Genomic DNA, 26,966 nt, shown 5'->3' on the forward strand with positions numbered 1-26,966 from the left:
GAAAAATGGTAAGTAAGGCTTTATCATCATAAGAAGTATTATTCTGATGGACATTATCATTTGTCATTATAACATCATGAAAAATCCAAGAGGGCGACCGGAAAATCCAAAATGGCATGATTCAAAGAAATTATTAACAAAATATGGCTTCTAGTATATCAAATTAAAGATTTTGTACAGATCAAAACTGTTTTCAAGTACATTAAACTAATTAGCATAATTTTCATTTTAACAGCTTGAAGTAGAAGCATCATAAAGAGTTAAAAAAAAATGGTAGGTAAGGCTTTATCATCATGCAAAATATTATTCTGATGGACATTTATCATTTGTCCTCATTACACTGTGAAAAATCCAAGATGGCAACCAGGAAATCCAAGATGGCTACCATGACAGAATTCAAAGAAATTAACAAAATATGGCTTGTAGCATATCAAATGAAAGGAAATTTTGTACAGATTACAATTATGTTTTCAAGTACATTAAACTAATTAGTATAATTAAATTTCATTTTAACGGCTTCAAGTTACTGTGACAATTATCAGGTGAGTTTCTACCACTATTTTGTATAGTTTTTTATTTTTAAGTCATTGTCGAGACTTCAAGAGACATTGTAGCCATTTTTTTCTTGTTCTCATGTAACGCTTGACACTACTTGTTTTTTTTAACAGAATAAACATTTACAACACCAAAAATTTATCGAGATAGGTAGAAGAGTAACTTGCCTTTGGTAACATTTATTTGTTATATATTTGTTTTTTTGATCACTTTTTCATACCTCTGTGGATTGTAAAACAAACCCAATAAAAGTTATTTTTTTTACTTAACTGAATAAGTGATTTATGTGTTTTAACTCATTTAAAAGTATGGTCATTGTCGGGCATTCTTTTTCAAAGAATTTTTTTTTAAATATTCTTTTTCTTTCCATAATTAAAAATTTATGTTTTCTAAAAAAAAAAAAAAATTAAAAAATTGAATACTTTGTTATTAAGTTAGTTGACGAACGATTTGTTTACAGATTTTTTGTGCGCACGTCTCGGCACACAAAAATTCCCATGTTTATATATGCGGTTGTCACTACCTTTATCTACTAATGCATAAAAAGTTTTTATCCAATTCTTTTCAAATTTTAGGAAACAAGAAATTAATATATTCACTATTAAACAGCATTCGAACAGTTTCTATCTTTACTTATCTTTGTATTACAAAGTGTTAACTTTGAGATGTTTTATTTGCGACTCGAAAACCAAGAACAACAACAGAAAAAAAGTTCATTGTCGGTTATTCCTTTTTTAAAAAAAAAAAAAAAAAAAAATTCTTTTCCTATCCATAATTAAAAATGGTACTATTACAGTTTATCGCTGAAAACAGAGACGCCATTTTTTCGGGCACCTGCCATCAAAAGCATCGAGAGCAATTAGTATTTTAAACTATGACGAAAGCATGAAATAAATAAAAAAAATTAAACTAATTACTACGTGCCCCCAGCATAGTATAAACACCCCAACCACCTCATGTTAAGAACGGCTTTCAGAAGAACCCCCCCACCCCACCCACCTCGAAAGCGGTTCTTAACAGAGAGGTTGGGGATGTTTATACTAGGCTGGGGCACATAGTAATTAGTTCTTTCTGGAAATAATCATTATCTATTCATTGCTTTGGTCATAGTTTAAAATGCTGATTTCTTCCTTTGATTTTGACGACAGTACCCCCCTCCCCAAAAAAAAAGAAATGGCGTCTCAATTTTCGGTGATAAACTGTAGTAGTACCTTAAAAATTTACGTTTACTAAATAACAAAAATAAAATGAATACTTTATTTTCGTAAGTTAGTTGACGAACGATTTGTTTACAGATTTTTTTTTTGTGTGTGTCACGGCACACAAAAATTCTCATCATGTTCATATGCGGTTGTCACTACTTTTATCTACTCAAGCATAAAATGTTTTTATCCAATTCTTTTCAAAGTTTAGGACAAAAGAAATTAATATATTCGCTATTAAATAGCGTTTGAACACAGTTTATATCTTTATTTGTATTACAAAGCATTAACTTTAAGATGTTTTATTTATGACTCAGAAACCAAGAACAAAAAAAAAAAAAAAAAAAAAAAAAAAAAATCTCCATTTTTTCAAAAAAAAAAAAAAAAAAAATTATTTTCCTGTCCATAATTAAAAACTTATGTTTTCTAAAAGTTAACAAAAACAAAAAACTAAATACTTTTCGTAAATTAGTTGACGAATGATTTGTTTACAGATTTTTTTGCGCGTGTCACGGCACACAAAAATTCTCATACGTGTTTGACACTACCTTTATCTACTTGTGCATAAGTTCCTTTATCCAATTCTTTTCAAATTTTAGGGCAAAAGAAATTAATATATTCAGCATTAAATAGTATTTGAACACAGTTCATATCTTTACTTATCTTTGTACTACGTCAACTTTGAGATATTCTAACTTTTGACTAGAAAGACGTACGTGTTGCATTCAAATTCCATAGCAAAGACAATTCTTTTCTCTAATTAGCTAAAACAATTAGAAACGTTGTCAACGTGTACAACTTCTGCTTCAAGTATTTATGTGAACACACCCCAACCGCTTATTTGCAAAAATTCATCTACCACAAACAGGCATGCTTTGCTGGCAAGTTTTGTCGTTAATAGTCGGATTTAAATAGTGATTTCTTCGAATATACAAATCACAACAAAAATATTAAAATACCATTTTTAAGTAAATTTTATTGTGAATCCAGTTATATAAGTTTTATTTTCATGGACATAGGAGAAATGCACTTCTTACTGATTTAAAGATATGAGTGTCAAATTAAGTAGCAGTGTGTGCCTTATCCAGCACTGAACGTTATGGTGTCTGGTATTGCTACTAAAGTCACAAATATAAGCAACAAGTCCTAAATTCTCAATTATGTCGGTTTTTAATGTAGGGAAAATCCTGTTCCCCACAAAATGCTTTGTAAACAGGATAACTTATTTTTATTATTTTTTTTAAATAAAAATATCAATCCAAAGTTTGCTTTGGTTTGTAAATATATAAAAAAAACATACTCTTGGTCGCAAAAATCCGCAAAACAATTGTGAAAATCCAAGCCATGTGTGAAGGGCAAACTAGTGTCGACTGAAATCTATGCTTTTGTTTCTTTCTTTGCAGTGAAGTCGGTTGAGGATCCTTATTCCCTATTTCATCCTATTTTAATAAGTTATTTCCCTTGTTGCTTGATTTTTTGGTCATAATTGAAAAAATATTCACAACTAACAGTTCACTAGACAGAATCAAAGCTTGTTCTATCAGTTTAAATGCTATTTAGGTCCAACTTTTAAAATCTTACAAGACATCTAACATATGAAGTTATGTAATTTAGGAGGAATAAAGAGAAAGAGATCAATTTCTAACAAAGACTATCATATTTATTATGGGGTAATACTATAAAGTGAAAATTCGATGAGATATCGACATGGATATTGGGTCAATTCATGAAAAATGAATAATTTTTTTTTGTTTGTCCTCAAAACATGGATGTATGGGAGAAAGGAGATAAGGTGTGCCATATCTTAGTGGTAACAGTTAATGTTTAAATAAAAAAACTAAGTTACAATTTGAAAAAAGTTAGGAAGATAAAAAAATTAATTATAACATTAACTCTTAGGTATGGCAGTATCTCTTTGTTTTATTTTACTTCAAAGTTCTCAAATCAAGGGGCCCTTCTTGAGGTTAACACTTGATCTCTATACGATATAGATATTCAAACATTCCATTAAAGTTTTTTACCTTTCAAATGTTGAGCCAGTAAAAAATTTGAGATCAACTTTCCTCTACCCCAATGACCAATTCACTATGTTATTATCTATATATATATATAAAAACGAAAATGTATGTATGTATGTATGTTCGCTTTTTGTGTATGTCTGTAAAAGGCTTTTTTCGCTGGACTTTTCGGTTGGCTCATTCCTTCTTAAAACTTTTTATATCACGTCTAAATGATAATACCTATGAGTTACGAACGGGGGTTGCCTATCTATTAATTTGCGCGACTTTCAAGGGCTATTTTTTCCAGATTTTTAGAGCGTCCTGTTTATCTTTCGCTTTTCAGTATAAAACAAGCAAAAACTGGCTTGCAGCCGCGTCATGTTTCAAGGTCAAGCATCACGCGACTTAAGTTTCTCGCACATGTTAATTTCATTTTATAAACGTTAAATTAAAAGGCTTTTCATTCCTTTTTTTCTCGTGTCCGAGATGGCTAGATCCCAGGGTTTTTTTCCATTTCATTTCCATCTCCACGTCAAAGGTTTGGGGTTCAAGCCTACTTTCCTACTAAAACTTTTTTTTTTCTTTTACACCTCCAAACACCCAGCCAACGTTTTGTTTTAAAACAGGGTTGTTTTAATCACCCCCCCCCCCACAACACACACCTACAAACACCCGGGCCACGCCGGGTACCCCCGCTAGTCTTCTATAATAGAAAAAGCAAAGTGTGTGTGTGTGTATGTTTGTATGTCTGCTGAAAACTTTCAACACACATGATGAGATCGGTATTGTTTTGAAGTTCAACATCTCAGACACCCAATGTTGAAAAATTGGCCTAAAACATTAATTCCTTCACCCTCAACTCAGCCATTTTTTTTTTACAAGGAGGGGGATCGCTTTTTTTGTCAACATTTTTACAAGTCATCGTCTCCTTTCAATTGACTACCCTTAATTCCAACACTCGTGACTTCCAGTTGCGTGATGGATGCATCAGCTAAGGCGTTAGTTTTTTTTTTTTCACCTTGTTTTCCTCCTTCACATTACGAGTTCGAGCCTGCCTGCTACCCTTTTTTTTTGTCTTAAAAACACCTCTCTCTACCCAAACTGCCTACTGTTATTTTGATTCCCTCCTCCCTGCTGCTACCACCTTTTCTTTCTTTTTTTTTAACATCTCCCCCCCCCCCGGTTCCTTACTACACACGGGCAATGCAGAGTACCCCCCTGTCAGTAGTTTTTTTTTTTTTTTTTTTTTTTTTTACACAGTGATCACCACTTATCAAGGCCTGGAAGCCACTCAGGGATAAGGGTTTTTGCAAGTACATTACGTTAGTGTGGAGATTTGATGAAGTATTTACTTAAGGGGGCGGTTCATTAGGAATTTGTTAACATTGGACTTGAACACATCCAAGTTGTAGTCCGGTGGGAAGCAGGCAGACGGAACAGAGTTCCACAGGCATGCAGTTCTAAGAAAGAAGCTTTGTTCATGGAATCCGCGTTTTGATTTAGGCACAGATATAGAGTGGGGGAAAATTTTCACAGTGGATTCAGCTAGATAGACGGATGTTTTTCGTGAAAGATTGGCGAGGAGGGGGGGACCAGAGATTGGAGTTCAGACGAGCACCTGCCATGGAAATAACGATAAAACAAGGATAGGCTCGCAACGTCTCTTCTGTGGGAGAGAGGTAGCAGAGTATTTATTGTGTTTTCTTGTTCTTACTGGATTCAAGGGCAAGAATTCATCTAGTATTGATAAAGTATCCAGCTTATCGATGTTACTAGAAGTAAAATCATTTGAAGAAGGTGCACCATTCCTCGTAAAAGTCAGTGGGTTGTTATACCAAAAGAATTTTATTTGGGTCATGAATACACATTATTTTAAATATTTGGTCGCAGTTTACTTGTAGAGTGAAGTATTCTCATGTCAGAGTGACCTGACAAACTCCTGTACAAAGAGACTGTAGACACTGGAGGATAATGTCTAGCAGACATTCAAATTTTTTCCGAATAATTATAACTAGAAGCATATGCAGTCAAAGTGGGCAGGGTAAACAAGTGCAATTACTATATTTCATAGTAACCATTGTATTTGTTTATCATTTGTTTTTTTTTTATCTGACAAAGTAAAACTTTTTGCCAAGAACTTTGCATTAAATTCAACCAGATGCGATCAAGGCCACCTATCTCCCAAATTTCCTCCATAGATCAAAAATAATCTAAGCCACATCCACATATCTGTTTGAGACGTTGCTACACTCATCAAGAACATTGATTCCAGCAAAGCAATTATTTCTGACACTATTCTAATCATAATACTCAAAAAAGCTACAACCGGATACTAGCACCCATTCTTGCAAAGTTGCTCAATCGATGCCTACAGGAGAAATGCTTCCCAACACCTTGGAAAACCTTGTTAGTCTGCCCTGTATTCAAAAATACTGGAGATCGGTCTTTTGCATCAGTACAGATCAATCCGTCCTCTATATGCCATAAGTTGCTCGAATCCATGATAAATAAAGGAATTATCAACCACCTCGGCCAAAATAACGTACTCAGTGACAAGCAATGTTGTTTCTGCCCTGTAAGATCTACAACTGATATACTAAGAGTAATCTTAACATAGGATTAATGAATCTATCGATGGGAGATTTCTTCTCTAGAGCAATAGCTCTTGACATATCAAAAACATTTGATAGGGTTTGGCATCAATGTTTACTTCACAAGATCCCTAACTATGGAATATCTGGAAATGTCTTCGCAATCACTAAATTCTTTCTCTCTGATAGGTTTATGTAAGGAGTCATCCATGGGTAGAAGTCCAAAGTTCAAAGTATCAATGCTGGTATATCTCAAGGATCCATCCTAGGCCCAACTCTCTTCCTTATTATCATGATCTCTTAAATCACATTCCAAGTTCATTTGTCAACATATATGCAGACGATTCTACTATCTACGGCAACACTTCAAATGCTAGCAACGACTAAGATTTCTTTGGATCTCTCCTCTGACCTTGAGCATGTAGTGCAATGGGGGAAAAAGGTGGTTAATTCATTTTAATGCATTCAAAACCAAACTTCTATCTTTTCACCACCAACACTGATTCCCACTTTACCACAATTGATATGAATGACTCTAGTCTCAAAAAGTGCCCTGCTTTGATAAGCTTCTGGGACTAACCTTCACGCTAGACCTGAAATGGAAGACTTGCATCAAATCTGTTGCTAATGTTGATGGAAAAATTGTTGCATCATTCTACTGCTCCAGAAGGTATTTCAATCCTGATGTAATTCTCTACCTGTATAAGAGCCAAATACACTCTAAAATGGAGTACTGTTGCCACATCTGGAGAAGAGCTGTTCAGAACACCCTATCCTGTCTTAGAGTTCAAAACCGGCTTCAAAATCTAGTAGGTGATGCCTTTTTCTCCTCCCGCCAACCTATTTTCCTACAGAAGAGACGTGGTGAGTTTGTCTCTACTCTATAATTATTTTCATGGCAAGTGCTTGTCTGAGCTTCAATCAATGGTAATGCCCTGCCAAACTTTCACAAAAAGCACACATCTAGCTACAACCACTACCAACAATCTTCCCTACTCTCTATCAGCACCTAAATCTAAGCACAAATTCCATAAACAAAGCTTCTTTTCTAGAACTGCTTGGTAGTAGAAGTGTTCCGCTGGTCTGCTTCCCAGCTGACTACAATATGGTTGTCTTCAAGTCAAATGTAAATAAATTCTTGATATCCCACTCCCTAAAATAATCAAATTCTACCTAATTTCCACCACTAACAGTCACTACACTGAGACTACTTTACACTCCTTAAACTTTGTCCTTGAGTGTCCTGATGGCCTTGATAAGTGCTGACTCCCATATAAAAAACAAGTTACACAATCCCAAATAGTCGCCATTGGACTTGCTGACCAAGAAGCGAGAGACGGTATGGATTTTCCTATATTTTCTGAAACTGACAGTATTAATCAACGTTTAATCGAATCTTCATTGTGTAATATTATATACTAGTAGAGACTTATGACATTACCCAGTAAGTAATGAAAACTGGGTGCTCATGCTCCTAGCTCTGAACCCCATATAAACATTTGTATCTTGTTTTATAACTTCTGAAATAAAAACCTTTGCTTCTTATTAATTGTAAAAACTAATACAAAATTAATTACTTACTGGATTTCTCATAAAATTTTACTCATGAAAATTTTATGATCTTAGGTGTACGTTTTTGCTTCCAATTGTATTGTGGGAGGTAAAGATGCGATGCAAACGTTAAAATTTACGAGCATACACAAGCTACTCTTTCTTTCTCCATTCATTTAGCTTACTCTTTCCTTTTCATTTATTCCTCTCTGCACAGAGAGGAAAGAGGATGTAATCAAAACCAATAGCTTGATGCTACATCTAAAAAATTATTTCACATAAGGTGTTCACTCAGCATTTTCCAACTAAAGAAAATGCTTCCCACTCATTCAAAACTATTATTTTCGTAAGCCAATGTGAAATGCCAATTTCTAATGAAAACAACTTGACAATCAAAACCTTAAAAGAATATAGTTAGATAGAAACAAGACATACAGCAAGCACAACTTTACACCTCACTTTTCTGCAGGCACAAAAGAAACAAACCAACTACTGCATAACATTTCTGAATCTATGCAGTCAATACTCAAAATATAGTTGCAAATTACTTTGGACTTCTATCCAGTCATGGCTGACAGAATGAGAGTATGCTACCCTTATGGATTAAATAAAAATTTCTGTTTGAAATTCTGTGCAGATTCATGTGTTTGTCAAGATAGACCTAAAAAAAAAAAAAAAGTTACATCAGTTGAAACGTTGTGAAAATAACTCTCAAGTTGCACAATCTTTCGATTTGGAATTATGCAGAGATTTCACGTTAGATATTTATAGTTGCAGACGTCTGCATCCCAGGTGAAAATTTCTTACAGCATTTAAATTTAATCATGGACATGTTATGAAGCAAACTGACAGATTCTAATACTAACCTATAATTATCGGATAGAAAAGCATCCGATCCACTTTCTAGTTCTGTATTTTGTGTAGCTTCTGAAAACTCTTGTCATTTATTATTGGATTCTTTTCCAGATCTAACAAACTTGAAGAAAACCTGTTCAATTTATTCTGCATTTTATTGAAACTATTATCGCTCCTGTTTTTTATGTCCTTGCCACTTATTTAGAGAAATTGCTAGAGTCAAGACATGAAGCCACTTGATGTAAGGAACTAACAAGAACAAAAGATGATTATTGCAAAAACAGATGCCTATTGACCTTAGTCTTGAAAAGACCAAGACTATAAATAGGAAAACAGTGAGCAGGAAGAGAGTTCCACAACCTTGTAGTGAAATGACAGGTGGTTAGGCATGAATTTAATTACATCCTCCAGCTAGGTATTATTTGTCTCTCACCTAGCTCTTGGGCATCCTCTTGGCCAATGGTTTCAAAGTGTTCTGGGGACTGGCATGCTACTGGAAATTTGTCAGTTGAACTCAACTACTGTTTGCAATCACTATCATATACCCCATAATTAAGATTTTGCTTTATTTCTGCAGTTATAATTTTTTTTTTCAAAATTACATCTTGTAAAGGCTAAACCATCAAATTCTGGTTAAAACTGCAGACATTCTTAAAACTGCTGTTACTACTCCTTCCAGATCCATTTTTTATCGACAAACACATTGGATATGAAGTATAACAATACAAAATTACAACTGCATATTACAGAATATCAATTTATAAGAAGCTGCTTATAAAACCACGGCTTTACATTGCGAGTGAAATAGTTGCATTTACGAGTTATTTTTCCAAGTGGCGACTAGAAATAATAAAATGCTTCTCTTTTTTTGGGGGGAGGGGGGGGTTAACTGACAATCTTCCAAAGATCTTTACCAAATGAAAAATGTCTTCTCAATCTTTTTCGTTTTTTTTTTGTTAATAAAACAAAAAAAGTCAAATTATTTAAACAAAAGTTTAATAGAACAATATACTTTTTAAAGTTGCACCTTGCAAATTTGTCGTACATAAATAATAAAACCAGTAACAAAACTGTATTCTTGTGAAATCAGTACATATATAAAAAACTAAAAATGAAGATCATTTGTAATATGATTTATATTGAAACTAAATATCTTCAAAAAGATTCCAGATAAAATATTTTTTAATATTAAATTACTTTTTAAAAACTATGTAATTCGTTCACATTATGCATGTTTGACTTCTTGTAAGCTCCTTAAGTTAGTATAATTCTAACAGTTTTCATTTTTGCTGAGTCGTCATTTTCTTTTTCATCTTTTGCACAAGTTGGTGAATTGTTAGTTTACTTGATTTTGTGAAGGTTTCTTTGATCTTCAAATCTTGCCTTTTTTTTTTTTTCTTCCAGCTCTTTTTTCCTATCAATTGTATTTATCACATGATGCTGCAAGGAATATGAACTTTGAAATTTTTATAAAATACTATTCTCTCAATTCTTAGGTATTACAAGTAAGTCTGAAAATGTAAAATCAAGTAAATTCTATTCAATTTTTTTTTTTTTTTTGGATGGAGACTATTTTACCAAGATTTAGACAAAGAAAATTTTACTTTTGCTCTTTATAACTGCAGAATTCTTTCTCTTATGTCATCCATATTTTTTTTCCAGGCTTCTTCAAATTAGGTTACTATTTTTGATAATGGACAATTTATTTTCCAGATAAAAAGAATTAGAAAAGTGTTTTTCACATTTGGTATACATGTCTATTTTGATGCACATCAAATCATCTATTGACTCATACCATGAGAAAAAAAAACAAAAAAACATTGCATATATGATAATTGGCGATTTCAACTGTTGGAACTCAAACTGGTTAGCAACCAACCCCGATAATCATCATGTTTCTTATTTGACTGACTGTGGTGACTTTAATTTGACTTAAATTGTAAAGACTGCAACAAGATTTCCTGACAGTCTTTATTAAGTATTATTTTAACATATTTAGTGTGCCGTCATCGGACCCTCCTGTGGGTACGTTAGACCATGCAATTTTTTCCTTTCGTTTAAATGATGCTACGAGTTCAACTAAAATTCCTGACATACCAAAACAAATTGGCTCTGCCCTGGGATATATTTTACGAATATGATGATCCTGATATTGCTTTCAATTCTCTAACCTCTCAGCTTGGCTTGGTAATATTCACTCATGTGGCTAAACATGCTGCGAGATCATATAATCACTCATTGCCATTTGTAATACCGGAATTTCAACGCTTGTCCCGAATCAAGAAATCTGCCTGGTCTCTATATCGATTACATGCTTCTGAGTACAATCTACAACTGTTTCAAAACACACAAAACCAACCATAATAAAACATATCAAGGCAGACAATTATCGTCACAAGGCTAACAAGATCGTTGATAGTCCCTCGTCATGCACTTATTGGTGACTTGCCAAAAAATTCTATAAGTTCTCTTCGGCACCTGATGCCATCCTTGACCTGTCTGACAGAACAGTTACCTCCAGCACATTATTTGATAAAGCGACGCTTCTTAATCAGCACTATGCAGGTACAACTCCTTTGAGTGCAGTGCACAATATGCTTCGCCACCATCGACAGGTGCACCCTTACTTAATGATATTGCTTTACCGATCACCTCTGGTCGGGTCATGCGCGGGGAGGGATGTCTGATGTTGAAAGACCCGAAACATTCCCATGATCCGCACCAAAACATCACTAACAACACACTTCAGCGTTCCATTATGGAACATATAATTGAACTGATATTCGGTTTATACCAGATATTGTTTTTGCGAAACTAAATGAACTTGACACTGGAAAGAGTATGAGGCTAGATAATATTCCCAATATTCTGCTCAATCGGTGTGCTCACTCATTATCAAAATCAAAGCCCCTGGCTCATTTGTTTAATCTGTTTGTATCTGGTTGCATGCCTCCATCATGGTACAGGTCTACAAGCGCAAATGTGATAGATCGAAGTTATCTAGCTATTGTCTAATTTTTCTGACCTTTTGTCTTTACAAGGTCATGGAGCACATCATGAACGATTATCTTACTTCACATCTCATAGAAAATAAACTTATCCATCTCGATTTGTTTTTCTAAAATCACACTCTGCCACAGAATAAGCTGCCTATCTTTATCAGTACTTGCCATCAGAATGTGAGGCTAAGTGCACAATTTCAGCATTTTTAGATCTTACCAACGCATTTGAAACCATTGCTCAGTCGGTCCTGCAGTAGAAACTACCCTCATTTGGTGTCAAATAAATCGATAAAGGGGAGGTAATAATATTTTTCAAGAGTTGTCTACCCTTTAAAATTTTTGCCAAAAAATTGAAAGTTATTGTTTGGTGTACAAGAATAAGAAATGAGAAAGAATACTAAGAGTTTGCCTAGTCTTTATGTAATAACTTGCATATTTTGAATCAGAAAATTATATATATATATATATATATATATATATATTATAAGGTTTTTAACTTTTAGTTAAATTTTTAAGTAAATAAAAAATTTAGACAGGAAAACATTTTTTTTATCAGCCCAAAGATAAATAAAATACAAAATTTTTATTTCAATAAAATCTACATAAATGATTTCTAAATTAATACAGAAGTTTTCAAAACTTATAGGATTTTTTATATACAATAGATTAAACCAAAATGTAAGCTATTCATTTTTTTTTTCATTAATTTTTAATAAACTAGGAATACATATAATTAGCGGTCCATATCAAACTAAAAAACTTTTTAAAAGCGACTACGTAGTTAAATTAAAATTATTTGTTTCAAATTATTAAAATAATTTCCAATGCTACTGATAATATTTACTCATTCATTTGTTATCATTTGTTTCAATGTTTTTAAACATGACGTAAATCATAAATATATGACGTCACGCCAAAGCCTTTTATTACTGTAACGTATGACATAATTTTGTTATTATTTTGTTACAGTAATGTATACAACATAATCATGCTGACGCATCGGTTCCAGCTAGATCACCAAAGTTAAGCAATGTTGAGCCTTGTCAATACTAAAAAATGGGTGACCATTTGAGAATTCCAGGTGCTGTCTGTGCTCTCCGCTTATCTTGGCATTGTTTCCAGTTGTCTAGCACTTCCTGCCACTGGACTCAATCAGTGCTGATTCAGGAGAGGTGTGGTTGGAGATTGCACAACCCTTGCCTCACAATTACACATGCACCTAACCCTTACAGGAGGTATCCATTATCTTTTGAAACTGAATAGAGGCATCAAATGTTTTAAGTGCTATTCATAAAAAAAGTCTAAATAGGTCAGTTGGTAGAACCTCAGGTTGAAGATATCAAAGTTTCAGTTTCAATTTCCGGTCATGGCATCCACTTCATTTGTTGGGAATTTATTATTTACTATTAATGCAATATTCTTCGTTTCTAAAAAGTAATTAGGATTTCTGGTATTTTGAAGCGAGACAAATTCTGCAATATATTTATTACGTTTAAAAAATATGGTTGACGGACAAATAAAATAATCAATAATGTATGAAAAAAATGATAGTTTGCTGTGCAAGTGCTGTGAAAAACACACACAAACAATCCCAATTGTATTAATCAAGATAAGATGCCTAATACGATTCATGTAAAAAAAAATAAATAAATTAAAATAAAAAGTACATTGTAACGATAGAATCTTTTCTTCATATTCATTTATCTTTATTTTGCCAAAGAAAAGAGAAAAGAAGCGGCTGTTACATCAATCTTGATTAAAATGTCATTTTTTTTTGTTTTTGATTTTTAAAAAGATGTGTCAATGCCTTTGTATAAGACGATCTGTCAGTTTGTTATAACTCAGTTTAAAAATTTATTGTTGACGACACAGATTAAACAAACAGTTTATTTTGAACATTTTTTTTTTCCCCTTTTACAAAGGAGTCGCCACTTATTAAGGCCTGGAGGTCACTCGAGGATAAGGATTAATGAATGTACAGTAGTCAATGGGAAAATATCATAGTAATTGTTAGTAGTGGAAATTTGGTAAATTGGATTATTTAAGGGGATGGCTCATCAAGAACTTGTTTACGTTGGACTTGAAGACGACCATATTGTAGTCAGTTGGAAAGCAAGAACAGAGTTCCACAGGTGTGCAGTTCTAAGAAAGAAGCTTTGTTCATGGAATCTACGTTTAGGTTTAGGCACAGATAAAGAGTAGGGGAAATTAGTGATAGTGGTTTCAGCTAGATGAGTGTTTTTTGTGAAAGCCAGACTAAGGGGGAGACCATAGATTGGAGCTCAGACAAGCACTTACCATGAAAATAATGAGAAAGCAGAGACAAACTCGCAACATCTTTTCTGTGGAAAAGAGGTTGCAGGGCAGAAAAAAACCCACTCCTCACTAGGCTACAAAGTCTATTTTGAACTCTGTCAAGGCAGAATAAGCTGGTTCTAGCAGTTCCTGCCCAAATATGGCAACAGTACTCCATCCTTGGACGTACTTGGCTTTTATATAGATAGAGAATTGCATCAACAGTGAGATATTTACTGGAGTGGTAGAACGATCCCACCATTTTTCCAGCAACCTTGACAACAGATCTGATGTACATGTTCCATCTCAGATCAGGAGAAAAGGTCAGATCCAGAAACTTGTCAAAACATGAAGCCTCATAAGACGAGGGCTATTCATTTCAATTGATGCCAAACAGAGATCAGAGCGTTGATGATGTAAAGATAGAAACTTCGTTTTAAATGCATCAAAATTAACCAGCCAACTTTTTTTCCCACTGCATCACGTGATCAAGATCAGAGGAAAAAGAATCAAAGATAACTTAGTCGTTTGAAATATTGCCATAGATGATAGTGTCATCAGCATAAATGTCTACGAATGATCTTAGGATATGATTTGAGAGATCCTTGATGTAGATCAAGAGGAGAGCTGGGCCCAGGATGGATACCTGAGGGACTCCAGCATTAATACTGTGAACTTCTGATTTCTGCCCATCAACCACTACTCTTATGAACCTATCAGAGAGAAATGATTTTAGAATTGAAAAGACATTTCCAGCTATACCATAGCTGGAGATCTTGTGAAGTAAACCTTTATGCCATACCCTATCAAAGGCCTTAGATATGTCAAGAGCAATTGCCCTAGAAAGACAGCATTCATTGAGAGATTCGCTAATCCTATGAAATATAACCGCTAGCATATCTGCTGTAGATCTAGCAGAACAGAAACTATATTGCATGTCACTAAGGAGGTTATTTTTGCTGAGGTGGTTGACTACTTCTCTATTTAACACAGATTTAAGAAACTTACGCATGATGCACAGGAGACTGATTGGTCTGTATTGAAAGGGAGATGACCGATCACCTGAATTTTTAAATACGGGACATACTGTTGAAGTTTTCCAGGATGTTGGAAAGCAATTCTCCTTAAGACAACGCTTAAACTAGCAATACACATGAAAAAATTGAAATAGCTTGAAATATTTCAATATTGGTATGCATAGAAAGAGCTTGATGAGCTAAGAAAGAATCTTTTTAAATTTTTTAAATCTGATTAAAATTAAGGAAGTTATGGCTATTTTTGTGCCTCACACGTTTGGATATTTTTCCCTCTTTAAGACCATATGCGTTTCGTCACATTTTTTACACTACTTTTTCAGTAAAAATGTCATATCTTTGTTAAAACACAAGACTAAGAAATGAAATTTACCATATAAGTGTATTTTTGTACAAGGAATCAGAATATGCAACTGAAAATCTCCCAAAGTTTATGGTTTCCAAATAATCTGCAGTAAATGTGCATAAATATGCAGCAATTCCTTAAAAATGCCATGTATCCATAAACAGAAAAGAAGTTGGAGAACTCAAAGTTGAATTGTAATGTGCTTTATGTACAAAAAACTTAAATCTAAACATAAGACCATTTAAAAATGAATATATTGCAATATTTCTTTGGTATTATTGTAGATTAACACCTTCTGTTTAACCCCACTCAACTCCTTCTGACCACCCCTCCAAAATGTGATTCTACCTTTTTAGGAAATTATGTATAAAATGCCATGAAAAACTTTAATGAAAGATAAATAAATTATTTTAGAATTGAATGTAAAATAATTTCCTATTACAGGTCATTCTAGCATTTTAGGGCAGTTAACTGTTTTTTTTTTTCTATGGGAAAATATGCATGCTTTTTTTTTTTTTTTTTTTTTTTTTTTTTTAAGATGATTATGTGTAGTTTTAAGAGGGTTTCTATGCAATGAGAATATGGGGACGGTTGCCATTCGGACTTTGAATTAATTGTAGGGCTAAGGAAAATTATGTGTGAACATACTGAAAACTTGACAGAGACAAAGCTAACAAAAACAATATTAGAGGGGGGAGCGGTTAGTTTCACAAAAATTTAATGTAAAATAATTCATCATTTCCTGGCCGTTCTAGCATTTTAGGACAGTTAACCAATTTATTTTTATGTGTATTTTTCTTTAAGGAAGGATCTATTTTTTGTTTGTTTGTTTTAGATGCTTGTATGTGGCTTACAGAGGTATTTTGTTGGGGGGGGGGGCTTGCCACTCGAACTTAGTGTTATTGTTAGGGTTAAAGAGTGTTTTAGGAGGAGACTTGCCACACATAATTTGTATTAGAGGTGAAGTTAAGAGCTTTTTTTTCAAAAAGAGCGTTCAAAAATTTGTTGATTTCTATTTTCGAGGTTGAAGGTGTTAATTCCATAGGCCGTTTATACTACGCTGGAGCAGGTTGTAAAAATATCTTTCGCTTAATAAGTAGAAAAAAAAATAACGAAATAAAAAGCTTCCTAATTGTAGTTTGATGTGTTTTCTAACTGCTTTTAAAATTTCAAGAATATTGATATAGATTTTGAGGGTTTGTATTACTATACACATAGATTCGAAAAAGTTGTCAAAAAAACAAATATATAACAAATAAATGTTATCAAAAGCAAGTTACTTTTCTACCTAACTGGATAATTTTTTAGTGTTTTTATTTAATGTAACATGTTTATTCAGCTTGAAAACAGTGTTTACCGATGTTTTGGAAAATTTAAAATGGCGCCCGACTCTCTTGAAACGGTAAGTTTGGGGAAAAGAGTTAAAAATAAAAAAGTAGACAAAATACTGCTAGAAACTCGCTCAATATATGTTACCGTGACATAGGCTGACATATATTCGGTGAGTTTTTAACAGTATTTTGTATAGTTTTTTTATTTTTAACTCCTTTTCTCAAACTTACCGTGTCAAAGAGAGTCGGGCCGGGCGCCATTTTTAATTTTCCACGGTAAACACTATATTTTTTTCGAGCTGAATAAACATGTTACATTGAATAAAAACACAAAAAATATATCCAGTTTGGTAGAAAAGTAACTTATCTTGCCTTTGATAACATTTATTTGTTATATATTTGTTTTTTGACAACTTTTTCGAATCTATGTATAAACGAGATTTTGATACTTATTTTGATTTTGAAAAAAAAAAAACATTTGTGGCTGTTCGCAGTAAAACATTGTTTTAATTCGCTGTTCAAAAACTAATTTAAAGAATAAAAGTGCATGCAAGCTATATATCTACAAAAGTTTTTGTTTTTTTAACCATGTTTTTAAATTTGACGAGATTTGTGAGAAATTGCAACAGATTTATAATGCCGAATTGGTTAGGATTGTTGTTATTATATATTCTGAAAACCGAATAGTTCTAAACTAATGTTATTCTGATAACAAAATAGCTCTAATTAAACATAAGAACATTTATATTCATATTTTCATGTCTTTCTTAATTCGTTCTTGAATAAAAATTAAAGAACGCGTGTTTGTTTACAACTGTGCTATCGCTGATTCTACAAGCTGGAGCTGCTGCTGCTGCTGCTTAAACTTCATTTGACCAAATTCGATTAAAAAGAAACAATTTTTTTTTTCGGGTAGGTCCTTTTAAATTATCAATTACCGCGGTCCTACTCAACATAAAACAATACTTTTAATTGATAAAGATAGTAAAAAGATTGATTTACTTACTACTGGGTGTCCGAAGAATTTTTTTTTCAAAATGTTCAATACTCGTCATATTAAAATCTTATTTTTAACACGACAAAAAAAGAAATGGTCAAAAATATTTCGGACACTTGACAGTATTAAGATTAACACCTCTTCTAATTGGTTCCCAAATTTCATGACGAAATTCTTCATACAATCACGGTACGGACCTTTAGAAAACAGGGGGGGTCATTACAAAACCTTACCGAAAACGCCATTTTATGACGTTCACATTTTTATCACTTTATTTGCTTAAAACTCTTAAAATATATAATGTACATTCATATTTATTAATTCATTTGAAAGTATATTCATTTCCGAACAAAACAGTAGTAATTTGAAGACTTGAAGTGCTTTGGTTTAAAAAATATGGCTATTTTAGTAGAACTACCTTGAAATCTGTGATTATCCAAAGCGTTTTTTCGTCCGTGTGTATTACTACTTAAACAACTTTGTAAGTATGGGAACTAGTTCTGATTGAAGCTTTTTGAGCACTATAATAGAATGCCGTCAGGGCCAGTTGCTTTACTGGAATTGCGTTTTTTGATTAGCTTGACAACATCACGCACAGATATTTGTATGTCGCATAGCGTGTTTTTAGACATAGGAGGAAATATGTGGGGTTGGCGGCCCTGATCGTATAGGATAGAATTAACTGCAAATTTCTTGGCAAAGAGTTTGGCTTTGTCTGATGCTGACGAGATTACCTCAGATTCATTGATGATGATTGGGATAGAGTACACACTATTCAGGACCCTGTTTGTTATTTGCCAAAATTGGTAGAAACCAAGCCGCTGCTTGATTGACTGAACATACAACTCTCTCACATTCTTTATTACTCTTTTGCAATGGTTGCTGGGAGCCCTGAGTCTCAGTCTCAGTACATCTATTACGTTGGAAGCAATGGAAATAGTGATTTCTGTGCACAATGGCAGCAGCACATTCTGCAGAGAATCACGACTGACTGTTAGGTTTTTGCTGGAATTTTTTGGAGGTTATGAAGTGGTCTATATCTACAATTAACCATTCGGCCAGGTCTGATACTTTAGAGGACACATTCATTTTAGACGTGGAACGTAGAGGTAGATCTGATATAAATGTACGAACGCTATCCAGTCAGCCACAGAGTATCGATATACTGTACGATGGAGAGGTATGTTGGAAGACTTATTACATTTTGTTTTTATCTTAATTGAGACAACCAAGTGGTCGGAAGATCCCAGTGGAGACAGAAGGGAAGATGAACATAGCTCAGGGCAAGTTGTGAGAAAATGTCTACAAGACTTGCCATTAGTGTTATGCACGCGGGTGGTTTTGTGAGGAATCTGAGTTATGTCATAACCAATGGAGAAATCGTGATAGAACCTCCCCTCATCATCTGTCTTGTTTTACTGGACTAACCATTCAACAGTATGAATATTGAAGTCTCCACAGATGTGAATGTTAGCCAAAGGATGAGCACACAGGATGTGGTCAATTTTCTCAGGTATATTCTTAAAGATAGTAACTTTGCTGTTATGGAGGCGATAGAGGGCAAATATAAATGCAGTGGTCTGAACAAGTGCAATCTGAAACCACATATAGGGCAATTTAAGGTTTTCTCTGAAGATTTCCCTACCACATGGGAAGCTATCACTAATGCAGGCACATATTCCATGGCCATAGCAATCTTGGGGATCAGATTTGTATGTTAAGTTAAAATATCCTTTAATTATGAACTCATCTAGGAAAATAGTCAGTCCAATGTCAGTTTTGCTTAGGAAGAATAGGTCTGGTTTGATCTCCTGTAATTGGATTTCAACCTCTGGAAAGTTGAAATAGTATGTTGGAGAAGGAGACATGGTAGTGGGGTATACGTTGCAAGTTGGAGTTCTAGGTTTAATCGTGTATTCTTTCTGGAGACTTTTCATGATGGAGTTTAAGGATTTGTGAAATAGGTTGACAGACTTGGTTAGAGCAGGGTAGAGAGGAAAAGTAAGGGAGAAAAGTAAAAAAATATTTTTTTTGTAGACCATGTGGATGCGGTGTCAGCAGTTCCAGTAACTCTCGCTTCTTCTAATTTGTTTCTCAGTACTCGTTTTGAATGAGTGATTTTTCTGACAAACGGAGAAGAAAAAGCTGTATTCTCGATCAGCAGTATTTTTCCGTGAGCAGTCTCTTGAAATGTCAGAAATTTTCTGTTTCTATTTCTATCCTTGTAACCATGTCACTAATAAGGGTGCTGGAGGTAAATATTTTACTACGCTGACATTATCCACCCGATAGTCAGGAACACGAACCTTGGACTAATCGCTAAGGAGGCCGTTCTATCAGCAGGTGTAAAGTACTGGGGCTGCTATATTTCCATTTGGTGAATGGATTCTGGACCATGCGGTAGCTTCTGGTGAGGCTTCTCCATGCCATATTAGCTATGGCTTTATGGTCTACATATCCAAGCATACTAAAGGCTCTGCCCATTAGTCGATCAAGTCACTTGTTTTACAACATATTAACCCTTGCTAGAACTTCTATCTAGTCATGATTAACAGAACGAGAGCATACTACTCCTATAGATTAAATCCGTTCGAAATCCCATGTAGATTCTTGAGTTGGACAAGATACAGCTGAAGAAGGTCGAAAGTTACATCCACTGAAAAGTTATCAAAATAACACTCAAGATGAGAACAGTAGTCCGAAGATTCCAAATAATATGAATCATCATCTCAAAAATTTGGAAACATAACTTTCACTGAAAACAATTGTATATGATAAATCGAACAAAAGTTGCTAGTTTACCCATAGTGAGTTATCAGTATATTTGCAAGCTATTGTCCTTCTATTGAAGATGAACTTGGAATTTTAATCTCACTGTTGGCAGATAACTATACTAGAAGAATACCCGTCTTTGAACAGATAAATTCTCCAATAAGAAGTTTTGCACCTCTTTATGCATCCTTATTTATCTTCTATATCTATAAAGGGTAAAGTGTGTGTGTGTGTGTGTGTGTTTGCGTGTCTACCAAAAATTTTCGACACACACGATGGATCCTCACGAGATTGATATTGTTTTGAAGCTCGATCCTTCAGACAACAAATATCGAAAAATTGGCCAAAAACATTCATTCCTTAACCCTCAACTCGGCTGTTTTTTTACAAGGAGGGATTACTTTTTTTGTTGATATTTTCGCAAGTCATCGTCTCTGTTGGATTGATTACACTTAATTTTAACACTCGACTTCCGGTTGTGCAATGGAGACATCAGCTAAGACGTTAGGTTTTTTTTCCCCTCCTTTGTGTTACGGGTTCAAGCCTGCCTGCCTACTACCACTTTCTTTTTTTTTCTTTTCTTTTTTTTTTTTTTTTTAAACACCCACACTGCCTACTGTTGTTTTGATTCCCCTCTCCTAGTACCACTTTTTTTATCCCCTACCCGGGGTTCCTTACTATAGCTCCACACACCCAGGCAACACCGGGTACCCCTGTTAGTCAAGATATAAATCATTAAAACTTATGTCTAGAATGCTTATTCCAATTTTGATCAAAGTCTATTCTAATTTTGATCCTAGAAAATATCTAAAATTTAAGACTTAAGCTCTTATGACATTGATAGTCAAAGAATCTTGTTTGATATTTAATATCGATTGACCAAATTTAATACAAATCTGAAATATTTGAATTTTCAAACGAGATTGTGTTCATAATGCACTCCCTAAAACTGTTCTTAAATGCTACAAATAAATTGAAATTTAGAGAATACTTAAGTATAATTATTGTTAAAATTAGATAAAATTTGGTGGTTTCTGAATTTTCAGAAAGGGATTCCAAACCCACCTTTTGCATGAAACTCAAACTAAATATAACCCACACGTGAACCCCTTACATCTAGCGCAGGAGCGAATCCTACAAATAAAAAATATACACATATGTAACTTTGAACCCTAAGACTGCACCAGCCAAGATATGACAACAATACTCTGTGCATGGGCAAATGGTGGCTTTCTAGAGATACAGGATAGTAGTTTTCTAGCACAGTAGCAGGGTCCCATCTTTTTTGAAGAAGCCTTGGTAATGTCTTCAATATATTTGTTCCAATTCATGTTGAATGTATGCGAAATTCTAAAAATTTGTATTTACCTCCATTGAATGAATAATCATGGCATCAGTTGAGAATTACAGATATTACAAGGAACGTTCCTCCTATTCTTTTTATTCTGCCCGAGCAGATGGGATTGCAAATTACATTTTCATGATGACCAAACTTAATCATTCATGGCAACAAAGTTTCATCTCTCTGTTGAAGATAGTGACAGTGTGAGACTCTAAGAAAGCAAGTCCAACTTAAACAAGTTCTTGAGCCGTTCTACTTAACAAATTTACCGAATTTCCATTACTAACGATTACTATATTGTCCAATTGACTACTGCACACTCTTAAGACTTATCCTAGAGTTGTCTCTGGCCTTGATAAGTGGCCATGCCTATGTAAATGCAGCACCAGGAGAACAATCTCAGCAGTTCTGCATTTCCAACCGTATGGTTAATTTCTAATTTGGTCACATAAATTATTTAGAGCGAAATCGGTTTTGGCATTACTGCAAAATAATTCTTTATTTAAACCCATGCGTTAATAAAAAAGAAATAACATTTAAGAAATATATAACAAGTTCCATGTAAATGAAATGCTAAAATGAAAACTAGACTAGGAAAATATAGTCGCCACCTTTATAAACCAATCAAAAACGAGGCTATGGAGGCGAAAGTTGAGTTCAAAATTTTCTATAATTAAAAAGAAAAAAAAAAAAAGAAAATAAATAAATAAAAAGCAAAAAAAATATTTCACCATTTTTTAGTTGAAAACTTTGTGTATGTGTTAAATTAAGTTTCCTTGTCCCTAACTAGAAAATTATGAATTAAGAGTTATGTGCCCTTAGTTTTGATCTCGATTTGTTTATAAAAACAATGACTATTTTTCCGGACTAGTTTTTATTTTTATTTATTTATTTTTAGGAAAACAAAATTATTTGAGAGTAATGCCGAAACTCACTTCACTCTAACTTAGGCGACTTAAGTAGGAATCAATTATTATACCATAAAAGAGGAGTGGGCTAAGTAGTGTGACGTCTCGGTATGTAAGGGAGAGCCAAACGGGTGGGTTTTTATATGCAGCATCGTACGTAGCATCACCAAACCAACCGGTCTTATAACAACACGCTAAGGCTGGCGGGAAGGCAGTGAAGTAAATATTTATATATCACAGGGACTTGCTATCGATCGCTCGTAAAGTACACGGAAAAATACAAACACTAACAAGAGTATTGGCATGATGCTTATTTACTTGTCTCCCCACGAGGGCAGAGTTAGATACAAGGTCGGGTCCACTCCTACTATCTAGAAAGGGAACTCTGGATTAGAAGGAATATTTAGATTATCTCAGTCTAGAAGGATTTCTCCTTCATGGATCAAAAACAGGTACCATACTCCGATCCCAGCTCGCATGTCATTTATGGAAAACAAAAACACGATTGTTTCCGTAATCGAGAAGGTAAGTAAATAAAAGTTAGAGTAATTAATAAAAATAAAATTAAGCAAGAATGTTTATTTTATTTATTTTTATAAATGTTTTCCGATTCTAATGGCTTTTTATTATTATTATTTTTTTATTTATTAGGTGAGGGGGGATATTCTGCTGAATTAATGCGCCTGCAGAGAATTTTTTTTTTTTTTTTGATGGTGGAAAAATGTCTCCAAGGAAATTATATCATTTTGAGTAAAAAGTAATCATTAATCAACTTTATTAACAATTTTATTTATCTTTGAAATCCTTTCAAGATAAATATAAAACAAGTTTTTTTGTTTATTTATTATATAAAATTCTGATTTTTTTTTTTTTTTTTTTTGCCTCCTCTCTTTGAGAATGGGTTGATCTATTGCTAATCGCCGGAAGTGTCCTTACCGGGAAATGCCGACGGAGTTGCCTAAGCACCTTTTCTAGGTCAGAATGACCCTCCTCTGGGGCGCTGACTTCTCAATCCAACTTTCCGACCCTGGTGTCGAAGTCCTTGCGATGGGAGAGAATTAAAACCATTTTTGGAGGCATTTTTAGCCAAGAAAACAAAACAACAAGAAAAAGGATGGAGAAATTGTTACCAAAGGCAAGCAAAGTTACTTTACCTACAAAGATATATTTTGTGTTTTAACTTATTTCAAAGTGTTTTTTTTTTTTATTTTTGTTTGTTTTTTACTTTATAAAACTAGCCTGTCGAATTAGAATTAAAAAAAAATGGTGGTCTATTGTCGAGACCCGATAGTCGTTAAAAATCGAAAATTAAACAAAATACTTAATAGAACGTTATATTTTCGCATGAATGGCCATATTTATCGGATAGGTTTCTACCAGTACTTTGTTTAATTCTCGATTTTTGAGCGATCATCGCGACTCTACTTTACAAATAAAAATATATTTTCTTAAATACTAATTCGACATTCAAACGATTTTTTAAAAATAATTAGAACATTTCGCATTAAGTGTAAAATTGTTGATCTTAAAGAAAACGACACTTTAAAAAAAAAAAAAAGAACAAAATAAATATTTTACTTTCTGACGCATTTTTAGCGGCAAAACAATATTTTCTAATTCAATACGTTTTTCTAATTTAATATAAAATAGTTTTTCTGTGCGAATAAATACACAATTCGAATATATATTTTTAATTCAAAATGTAAGAAAAATTGAGTTGTTTAGAATTGAAATTCCGGATGTAATCTTTTTTTTTTATTATTTACTTGAAATTATTAAAATTCATTATTTTTAAATAGTATCTTTATGAAAGTTTTTTTTGAAAATTAAATGAAAAACATTTCAATGCAAAAGTATATTCGGAAAAAAAAAAATGTTTTCATTTTCAGAAATATTTACTAGATGTTAAATTCATGTTTTAGACTCAGATTTGTTTTCTTTTAGGCGAGCGAGAAAAAAAAAGCGGCATCTTTTATTCTTTCTTTTTAATTACAAAGATATATTTTTATTAGAAGTAATGAAGACAAAGTTTAATCATACACAAAAGAAAACTAACTTTTTTTTTTTGTGTGTGTAGCTTCTGAAAAAATATATATGAGCAGAAAATTATTCGTGTGTTTCTTTCGATTGCGATATTTATCCAAAAATCTACACAACAAATCCGAAAGAAAACGAGGGCGGCCATGTTGCTTTTATAATGCCAAACCTCCAGAAATGTCCACGCTGAAAACGATCCGTACAGCGGAGGATTCGTTCGCACGAAAAATAGGAAACTGAAACAAAGGACCAGCTGCTTTCGACCAAACTGTTCTAACGTTTTCGAGTTATTTAACGGACTCGAAAACACCAGATGACAACTTGAATCGGCGTTTATTTACAACGGTCACATTACATTTATTGGGCGCCGCCATGTTGAAACTAGCGAGAGTAGATCGGTCTCTCGCAATAAACGAAACTATAATCTAAACAAGAAATGACATTTAAAATAACACCGTTAAAAAGTTTCCTAACAAGGATCGAACTTGAAAATCAATCGACAAAGAAACAAACATATCTCTGTTTAATTATTTCCGGATTTAACAGCGTCTCTCTGTCGCTCTTTAATAAACAGAAAAGAAAAGTCTTTAATTTGTTTCAATCGTCTCCCTTTTCTAAACTAAAAATCAAATGGCGGATTGCTTGCATTTTTTCCTCCCCTTCACCCCCTCTCTTTCGTTTACCTATTCCGTTCTACCTCTTCCGGAAGAAAATTTCTTTCTTTTTTTTTTATATATATATATATTTTATTATAAAGCATTTCAAACTCACCTGTGTTATAAACATGGAGTTCATCGACGATTCCTTCGTTTCCTCCTCCAAATACGACCATAAGGTCTTTGATGGCCACAGCGCGATGTCCATGCCTCGGCCGGGGACATGGCCCCGCTGTGTTGGTGACTCGCTTCCACTTCAATATGGGTGCCGCCATATTGAAGTTTACCCACAATGCAGTGCAAACAAGAGAAAGAGGCAAAAGTGCCCGGATGTTCTAAACAACAACAAAAAAAGTCAATGAAATCACACTAACATGCTATTATTTTTTTTACTTTGCACATTAAAAATCATCGTTATTCTTTACGCAATCCTCTTTTCGTTTTCGGTCATATATGAACAAAATGCGATTCTTTGGTTACAAATAGGAAAAAATCAAACCCTTTGGATTTCTTCTCGTTGTCTTTCGGGAAGACGATTTCAAATCTCGTCTGCTTCTCGTTTTAGTCCGTGACTACTTCCGGTAAAATTTCTAGGGGAGACCATCATGCAACGTGACTCGAACTTCCGGTGAAACTGAAGAAAAAAGAAAGAATAAACAATTTTCTGCGGATCCAATTCTTTTTTATTGTTATTATTATTTTAGTTTTTGTTGTTAATACCATTTGTTTGCTCTTTAAATTAACCCTTCAAGAAAAAAATTCTGATTAATTATCATTTTAAATAAATCTATTATTTAAATAAAAAACAAAATTGAACTATATTTTGTTCATATAAAAAACAAAAACAAAACTCTCCTTTCGTTTTTAAGATAATTTATGCACAGCCTAAAACAAAACAAAAACAATCTTATGACCGCGAATAAAAATGTCAATGAAATATTTCAACTCTTGCACTAAAATTAGATTCCAATATTTTGTTAAGAAATTTCTGTATTTGTATGAAGGAAGGCATATAAACCATTTTGTGTGTGTGTGTGTGTGTGTGTGTGTGTGTGTGTGTGTGTGTGTGTTATAGTTCTTATCGAGGCAGAAAATAAATAAATAAATGCTTGTTGTTATCAACAACAATGAAAAATGCTTTTAAGAAATAAAAGAGAAGATAACTCTGACAGCGTGTTTCCTGGTGGGGGGGGGGGTTAAGTAATATAAAAAAAATGTTCTGGTTTGAAAAGACGGAACTATGATTGATTTTATTTAGAGTTAATTATTTCTATCAAGTTAATGAAATATTTTATCGACTAAGTGCCCGATGGGTTCATAGTTTTGTCTTACGGCATATCCACCATTTCGGGATCTTTTAATCAATAAAAAAAAATTATGCTTCAAATTCTTAATATCGTTATATTGATAGATTAATCTTCTTTCTTTCTTTCTTTCTATCTTCTCCTATATATATATATATATATATATATATATATATATATATATATAT

At 33.4% G+C, this 26,966-nt stretch overlaps 1 protein-coding gene across 3 annotated transcripts in view; it reads right to left on the bottom strand.

Moving 5' to 3' along the window:
• The window catches only part of LOC145243381 (host cell factor 2-like), a 110,904-nt gene extending 84,796 nt beyond the window's left edge, over positions 1-26,108 (bottom strand). For 2 of the 3 annotated variants that reach the window (XM_080106215.1, XM_080106214.1), the window contains exon 1: positions 25,590-26,054. In XM_080106215.1, coding sequence (XP_079962341.1) covers positions 25,590-25,749 — 160 coding nt within the window. In that variant the 5' untranslated portion in view covers positions 25,750-26,054. Of the gene's footprint in view, positions 1-25,589 lie in introns of all 3 variants that reach the window. The other variant, XM_080106216.1, reaches the window with a different exon arrangement.
• Positions 26,109-26,966: the final 858 nt, after the last annotated feature.

The sequence above is a fragment of the Euprymna scolopes genome, chromosome 22 (genome assembly GCF_053919585.1).
Source record: "Euprymna scolopes isolate OS-2025 chromosome 22, ASM5391958v1, whole genome shotgun sequence".
Taxonomy (NCBI): domain Eukaryota; kingdom Metazoa; phylum Mollusca; class Cephalopoda; order Sepiida; family Sepiolidae; genus Euprymna; species Euprymna scolopes.